This window comes from Nyctereutes procyonoides, unplaced genomic scaffold (assembly GCF_905146905.1).
Source record: "Nyctereutes procyonoides isolate TBG_1078 unplaced genomic scaffold, NYPRO_anot_genome, whole genome shotgun sequence".
NCBI lineage: Eukaryota > Metazoa > Chordata > Mammalia > Carnivora > Canidae > Nyctereutes > Nyctereutes procyonoides.
Genome location: NW_026575147.1, coordinates 13,787,804 through 13,796,810, shown reverse-complemented (window position 1 = coordinate 13,796,810; position 9,007 = coordinate 13,787,804). Strand labels below are relative to the sequence as shown.

General features: G+C 38.9%; 1 protein-coding gene across 1 annotated transcript; it reads left to right on the top strand.

Moving 5' to 3' along the window:
- The first annotated feature begins 4,149 nt into the window (after positions 1-4,149).
- LOC129501419 (pre-mRNA-splicing regulator WTAP-like) lies at positions 4,150-4,655 on the top strand. The gene has a single exon (XM_055312548.1). The coding sequence runs from the start codon at positions 4,206-4,208 to the stop codon at positions 4,653-4,655; it is 450 nt and encodes a 149-aa protein (XP_055168523.1). The 5' UTR covers positions 4,150-4,205.
- The last annotated feature ends 4,352 nt before the right edge of the window (positions 4,656-9,007 follow it).

Here is a 9,007-nt window from a genome sequence, read left to right as displayed (position 1 = left end):
CAGTCCAGTGGACTCCCTCCCCCAGAAGACTGGCCCACCACTCTGCCAACCCTACATTTCCTGACTTGGGAGTTCTGCAGAACTTTGGTTCTGGTGGTGGTGGTGACAGGTCTCATTTCACAAACAAACTAAAGCACACCCAGTTAAAATGCATCATATTCAGCCCAGGGACTGAACACTTCCCTCAATAGGCAAAGAGAGCTTCCACAGATGACTGGCCTGGAGGATAAAGTGGCCAGGACATAATAGTAGAACATAAGCAGCACACATTGCAGCACTCCCTGAAGTGCCAAGCCTGGGGAACAGGGGACACTACATGGCATGGCACTAAAGGACCTCTTCTTTGCAAGGCCATTACCCTCAAGAACAAGAGACATAGCCGACTTTCCTAACAGAGAGAAACAGGCACAGAGACTTAGGCAAAATGCAAAGACAGAGAAATGTATCCCAAATGAAAGAACAAGACAAGACCATGGCCAGAGATCTCAGTGAAACCGTTGCAAGTAACATGCCTGACTGAGAATTTAAAATAATAATTATAAGGATACTCACTGGATTTGAGAAAAAGGTGGAAGACATGAATGAGACTCTTACCACAGAAATAAGGAATAACACAGCAGAGATAAAGAGCTCAATGAATGAAATAAGAAACACACTCGATAAAATGAACAGCAGGCTACAAGAAGCAGAGAAACAAATTAATGACCTAGAAGACAGAGTAATGGAAAGTAATCATGCTGAACAAAAGAGAGAACAAAAGAATTACACCAAATGAGCCTAGACTAAGGAAATCACTGACTCCATCAAATGTAATAATGTTCGACATTATAGGAGTCCCAGAAGGAGAAGAGAGAAAAAGGGGCAGAAAATTTATTTGAAGAAATAACAGTGGAAAACTTCCCCAATCTAGGGAAGGAAACAGATATCCAGATCCAGGAGGCACTGAGAACTCCCATCAAAACCAACAAAAGCAGATCCACACCAAAACATACTGTAATTAAATTGGCAAAATATAATGATAAAGAAAAATACAATTTTAAAAGCAGCAAGACAAAAGATGACAGTAACTTATAAGAAAAACCCATAAGACTAGCAGGGGGGTTCTCAGCAGAAACCTTTCAAGCTAGAAGGGAGTGTGGTATGTTCAAAGTGCTGAATGGGAAAAATCTGCAGCCAAAAAACCCTATCCAACAAGGCTATCATTCAGAATAGAAAGAGAGATAAAGAGTTTCTTAGGCAATCAAAAACTAAAAGAGTGCATGATCATGAAACCAGCCCTGCAAGAAATATTAAAGGGGAGTCTTGAGTAAAAAAGAGATCAAAAGTGACAGTATAAAGGTAGGAAACACAAAACCAGTAAAAATGAATATTTCTGTAAAAATCAGTCAAGGAACTCACAAAATAAAAGGATATAAAATATAACAACATATACCTAACACATGGGGAAGAGACAAGTAAAGAATAGGTTCAAACTACAAACCTAATGGTAACTACAAATCAAAACCCACTAATAAACATATAAAGAATAAAGAGAAACAAATCTAAATATATGACTAAAGAAAATCAGCAAACCATGAAAGAGACAAAAACAAGAGTCAGAGAAAATCTTCAGAAACAACCACAAAACAAATAATAAAAGGACAGTAAGTACATATCTATCAATAATTACTTTGAATATAAATGGACTAAACATTCCAATCAAAAGACATAGGGTGACAGGATATACCAAAAACAAAAAACAAACAAACAAAACAAACAAACAAACAAAAAACAAAACAGACAAACAAAAAAACCAAGACCCATTCACATGCTGCCTACAAGAGACTCATTTTGGACCTAAAGACATCTGCAGATTGAAAGTGAAGGGATGGAGAAACATCTATCACACAAATAGATGTCAAAAGAAAGCTTGAGCAGCAATACTTATACTGAACAAAGTAGATTTGTTTTGTGTGTGGGGTGGAACATGAGTCAGGGGTGGAGGGGCAGAGGAAAAGGGAGAGAGAGAATTTTAAGCAGGTTTCACATCCAGCACAGAACCCAACATGAGGCTCAATCTGATGACCCTGAGATCATGACTTCAGAGCCAAAATCAAGAGTTAGATGCTCAACTGACTGAGCCCCAAACACAGTAGATTTTAAAACAAAGACTGTAAAAGAGAAAAAAGAATGCCACTACATAATAATAAGGGGGACAATCCAACAAAAAGATACAATAATTGTAAATGATTATGCATCCAAGTACATAAAACAGTTAATAACAAACAAAGAAACTAATCAATAATAATACAATAATAGTAGGGGACTTTCACACCCACTTACATCGATGGGTAGATCATCTAAACGGAAAATCAACATGGGAACAGTGGCTTTGAATGACACACTGGAAGAGACGGATTTAACAGATATATTCAGAACATTCCATCCTAAAACAAGAGAATACCCATTCTTTTCAAGTGCACATGGAACTGTCTCCAGAATGGATAACATGTAAGACCACAAAACAAGCCTCAAAAATTCAAAAAGATCAAAGTCACACCATGCATCTTTTCTGAACTCAATGCTATGAAACTAGAAATCAACCACAAGAAAAAATCTGGGAAGACCACAAACACATGGAAATTAAATAACATGCTACTAAACAATGAATGGGTCAACCAGGAAATCAAAGAAGAAATTTAAAAAGTACATGGAAATGACTGAAAATTAAAACACACGAGTCCAAAAGTTTGGGATGCAGCAAAAGTGGTACAAAGAGGGAAGTTTACAGCAATACAGGCCTACCTCAAGAAGCAAGAAAAACCTCAAATAAGCAACCTAACCTTATACCTAAAGGAACTGGAAAAAAATAAACTAAAACCACCAGAAGGAAGGAAAGAATAAAGATTAGAGCAGAAACAAATGATATAGAAACTGAAAAAACAATAGAACAGATCAATGAAACCAGGAGCTGGTTCTTTGAAAAAAATCAATTAAACTGATAAACCTCTATCCAGATTTATCCAAAAGAAAGGAGAAAGGACCCAAATAAATAAAATCCAAATGACAGAGGAGAAATAACAACTAACACCACAAAAATACACACAATTGTAAGAGAATATTATGAAAAAACAAATGCAAACAACTTCGACAGCCTGAAAGAAATGGAAAATTTTCTATAAACATATAAACTACTAAAACCGAGGCAGGAAGAAACAGAAAACTTGAACAGACTGATAACCACCAAGAAATTGAATCAATAATTTTAAAAAAACTCCCAACAAACAAGTCCAGGACCAGATGGCTTCACAGGCAAATTCTACCAAATATTTAAAGAAGGTTAATACCTATTCTTCTCCAACTATTCCAAAAAATAGAAGAGGAAGGAAAAGTTACCATTCATTCTACTAGGCCAGCTCTCCTTGGTACCAAAAGCAGTTAAAGACACCACAAAAAGAGAACTACAGGCCAATATCCCTGATGAACATGGATGCAAAAATTCTCAACAAAATACTAACAAACTGAATCTAACAATACATTAAAAAAAAATCATTCACCATGAGCAAGTGGGATTTATTCCTGGGTATCAAGGGTGGTTCAATATTCACAAATCAATCAACATGATACATCACATCAATAAGAGAAAGGATAAGAACCATATGATCATTTCAGTAGACACGGAAAAAGCATTTGACAAAGTATAATGTCCGTTCGTGATAAAAAAAAAAAAACCTCAACAAAGTAAGGATATAGCAAACATACCTCAACATCAGAGGACATATACAAAAGACCCATAGTTAATATCATCCTCAATAGGGAAAAACTGAGAGCTTTTCCTCTCTGGTCAGGAACAAGACAGGGATGTTCACTCTCACCACTGTTATGCAACCCAGTACTGGAAGTTCTAGTCTCAGCAATCAGACAATAAAAAGAAATAAAGGGCATCCAAATCAGCAAGGAAGATGTCAATCTTTCACTGTTTGCATGTCATTTGCAGATGACATGATACTACATAAACCCTAAAGACTCCACCCAAAACCTGCTAGAACTGAGAAACCAAATCAGTAAAGTTGCAGGATACAAGATCAATGCGTAGAAACCTGTTGCAGGAGGAGCGCGGGGCCGGGGTAGTGCGGCCTGGCGGTCTGGGCGGCGAGTGGGCAGCGGAGCCTCGGCCTATGTGACTGGGCGGCGCCCGCGCGGCCTCCGTCTGGAGAGGATTCAAGATGACCAAAGAGGAACCTCTTCCCAAAAAGGTTCGACTGAGTGAAACAAACTTCAAAGTTATGGCACGAGATGAGTTCATTCTAAGGTGGAAACAATATGAAGCATATGTCCAAGCTTTGGAGGGCAAGTACACAGATCTTAATTCTAATGATGTAACTGGGTTAAGGGAGTCTGAAGAAAAACTAAAGCAACAAGAGTCTGCTCGCAGGGAAAACATCCTTGTAGTGCAACCAGCAACCAAGGAGCAAGAGATGCAAGAGTGTACTACTCAAATCCAGTACCTCAAGCAAGTCCAGCAGCCTAGCGTTGCCCAACTGAGATCAACAATAGTAGACCCAGCGATCAACTTGTTTTTCCTAAAAATGAAAGGTGAACTGGAACAGACTAAAGACAAACTGGAACAAGCCCAAAATGAACTGAGTGCCTGGAAGTTTACGCCTGATAGGTAAACAGATCATACTCCCCAGTCAAGACTTCCCTGACAGTCCCACTATGAGAAAGCTGTGGTGGGACAGCCAAGTACTTGTTTCCACACCAAGACTCAGACTTTCTGAGCAAAAAAAAAAAAAAAAAAAAAAAGCCACATTCTTACACTATCCAGCTGGTAATGGTTAATGTAAACCTTACCAGATGAACCTTGTGTTTCAGCTTTTTTTTCTTCCCCCTTCCCTTGCTTCAGAGGCCTGATGGCGTTGGACTATTCCGCAGAAGTGGCCACCTTCGAAAAATTCCCCTTCTAGAACATGTAGACACTTGAGAAATGTTTCTGTTTGGAGAAAATAGAGGGAGAAACAGAAGTCTTAAGTCTGTGGCGCACTGTGTCTTCAGACAGTTTGGAGGAATGAAAACCTAGAGATTTAAAATCATGAATTGAACATGTAAAATTCCAGTAAAATGTAAAAATGGAATATGCATCACTCTTAACCTTGAGCATAGTGACTTAGAGACACTGTATCTCAGGTTTGCCAATAAGACTGTGGACTTCGTGATTGTTGTTGAACTTCTGGGTCAAAACTCAAATGAGGTAAATTTTGCCTTTAAAGGGTTTATTTGCTAAGAACCAATTTAATAGTCACGAGAGAATCAAATAATAGATGTCAGTACAAGTAGTTCATATATTTAGTTGGGGCTCTATATTACTTGATTGAGCCTTAAATCAATGTGGTTTTAATCAATGGTTTGTTCTTTGAATGGTTGCTAATGCTGTAGATAATCTTACTGAGGACTGTACAAACAAACATAAAGGTGTGGTATCAAACTTCAGGTTAAAACTGTTTGAAGCATTATAAACATTCATCTCACTACTAGATTGTATAAGGATATTGGCTGTGATGAGACTCACTGTGTTATATTTTTCAGTAGTGAAATTAAATCCCCATTCCATTCAACAGGCACAAGTTGAAAGCGCATTGTCGTTGGTGTTAATGGGGGAATGTGTTTCCTTCATTGTATTTGGGCCTTTTGTATTGCACTCTCGATGTTAAATTAAATGTGCCTTGAAGTAAAAAAAAAAAAAGAAAAAGAAACCTGTTGCATTTCTGTATACCAATAATGAAGCAATAGAAAGAGAAATTAAGACCATAACCCCATTTATAACTGCACCAAAAATAAGATACCAAGGAATAAGCCTAACCAAAAAAGTGAGAGACGTGTACTCTGAAAACTATAAAATGCTGATGTAAGAAACTGAAGATAACACAAAGAAATGGAAAGACACCCCATGCTCATGGCTTAGAAGAACAGATATTGTTAAAATGTCTATACTACCTAAATTAATCTACAGATTTAATGCTATCCCTATCAAAATACCAACAGCATTTTTCACAGAATTTACAAGCAATCCTAAAATTTGTATGAAACTACAAAAGATCCCAAATAGCCAAAGCAATCTTGAAAAGAAGAGCAAAACTGGAGGCATCATAATTCTGGACTTCAAGCTATATTACAAAGCTGTAGTAATCAAAACAGTATGGTGATGGAACAAAAATAGACACACAGATACACAGAATAGAATATAAAGCCCAGAAATAAATCCACAACTATATGGTCAATTAACCTTTGACAAAGCAGCAGAGAATATTCGATGGGAAAAAGACAGTGTCTTCAACAAACGGTGTTGGGAAAACTGGACGGCAACGTGCAAAGGAAAGAAACTGGACCACTTTGTTACACCATACACAAAAATAAATTCAAAATGGATTAAAGACCTAAATGTGAGCCATGAAACCATAAAAATCCTAGATAAGAACACAGGCAGTAACCTCTTTGACATGGGCCATAGCAACTTTTTCTAGCTATGTCTCCTGAGGCAAGGGAAATAAAAGCAAAAATAAACTATTGGGAGGGACTACATCAAAATAAAAAGCTTCTGCACAACAAAGGAAACAATCAACAAAACTAAAAGGCAGCCTATAGAATGGGAGAAGGTATCTACAAAGAACATATCCAGTAAAGGGCTAGTATCCAAAATATATAAAGAACTTATAAAACTCAACACCCAAAAAGCAAATAATCCAATTACATAACAGGCAGAAGACATGAACAGACATTTCTTCCAAGAAAAAAAAAAAACAGATATCAACAGACACATGCAAAGATGCTCATCATCACTTACCATCAGGGAAATATAAATCAAAACTACAATGACATAATACCTCACACCTGTCAGAATGGCTACGATCAAAGACAAAAAAAAAAAGGTGTTAGCGACTACGTGGAGAAAAAAGAACGCTCACGCACTCTTAGTGGGAATGCAAACTGATGCGGCCCCTGGTGAAAATGGTATGGAGGTGCCTCACAAAGTTAAGAATAGAACTGTGATCCAGCAATCACACAACTGGGTATTTACCCAAAGAATGCAAAAATACGAATTCAAAGGGATACATGAACCCCTATGTTTATAGCAGCATTATTTAGAATCACCAACATATGGAAGCAGCCCAAGTGTCTATCGATTGAAGAATGGATAAAGATGTGGTATGTGGCATGTGTGTGTGTGTGTGTGTATGCTTCTGCTGCTTTGTTTATATATATATATACATACATATACACACATATACATATATATACACACACACAAAGAAATATTATTCAGCCATGAAAATGAAATCTTGCCATTTGCAATAACAAAGATGGATCTAAAGAATATAATGTTAAGTAAAATAAGTTAGAGTGATTTCACTCATATGTGAAATTTAAGAAACAAAACAAACGAAGGGGAAAAAGAGAGAGAAACAAATCAAGGAACAGATTCTTAATGATTGAGAACTGATGGTTATCAGAGAGGAGGGGAGTACAGGGGTGCATTAAGTAGGTGCTGGGGTTTAAGGGGTGCATTTGTCATGATGAGCCCTGATGATGTATGGAATTGTTGAATCACTATATCATACACCTGACACTAACATAATACTGCATGTTAGATAACTGAAATTAAAATTACGATTTTTACTTCTTTTTTTTAATGAGGTCAGAAGGCATACTTTCCCTTTCTTCTCAAACATATATTGCAAGTATCACAGAAAGTCCTAATAACATATGCAACACCACCTGGTTTCAAAATAAAGAGAGCACACACAAGAATGGTGAGTACTAAAGATCCACATGGATCAAACCAGGAGCAATGCTTCAGGATGCCAGAACTTACCCAGTCCATTATTCGCCCTGCCCCCTGCACTTCTAAGTATTTGCCCTGTGGAGTCCACTGCTCTTTGTCAGATTGAAATCCCAGTAGCTCTCTTCCCACATTCCAGGTTAATAGTTGCCTCCTATCCCAAGGTGTATAGTCCATACATAGAAATCCAGGCACCTTCAAATAGATTTGCTAAGCTTAGCCATGTTTGAAGTGGCATCTCTACAAGCCACATTCCAGCTCAAATTCTGTACAGAAAGTTGCTAGCAAGGAACTCTCACCCCTTCTGGACTTGCTTTGCTACTGAAGCTCTGGTCACCAGGCTCCTCTGCCTTCACTCTTGGCTTCTTCCTTCTCCTCCTTCTCCTTCTCCTTCTCCTTCTCCTTCCTTCCCCCCTCCTTTCTTCTTCTCCTTCTTCTTCTTCTTCTTCTTCTTCTTCTTCTTCTTCTTCTTCTTCTTCTTCTTCTTTTCTTCTTTCTTTTTATAAACAGCAGTGCACTTTTAATCAAGGAGCTATGGCTGTGTAGAGTGCAAGCATCTCCTTCAAGCCAGCATCCATCCTCTTGCTCCCACTGGGCTCAAGCAATGGGGGCAGAGCGCTGAGTGGACCAAGGCCCCTTCTGGGTCAGGGAGAGCAGAGAGGTGGTCAATGGGGGGCAGGGATGGTGGTGGTGGCTGCAGATGGAGGGAGGGATATCTTCACACAGGGAAAAAAAAATCTCCATGACAGACACAGGGTCTCTAAAAATAGTCCTGCTGGGAGCCTAATGGCCCTTGCCATAATTGCTGAAGTCAGGAGAGGAGGTGTCTGGAGTTTGCTCAAGTGGCTGAGTGGGAAGGAGATGCCACCAACTTGGAGGAGGACCTGGAGCCAGGCCGGCTATGGAACAGGTGAGGGACCAGCACTGTGGCTGGGGGAAAGAGAGACAGGGACACAGAGAGCCCAGCAGGTGGGGGAGCTGACACATGGTTCCCTTACCAATCACATGGCAATCCACCATTGTTAGTTTCTGTGGTGCCCTCACAATCATGGGGAGAGTACTTCTGCAGCTCTGATGACTTGGAGCTGCAGCAACAGGTGCAGAACTCTCCTCCGGGACCAGATTCCTTTATCTCCTCCGTCTCCTTGATGTATCTATATTGTGAGTGCTCGATTCTATCCCTCTCACAAC

Excerpts from the sequence above, each read along its gene's own strand:
- LOC129501419 (XM_055312548.1), top strand. The coding sequence starts at position 4,206 with ATGACCAAAGAGGAACCTCTTCCCAAAAAGGTTCGACTGAGTGAAACA.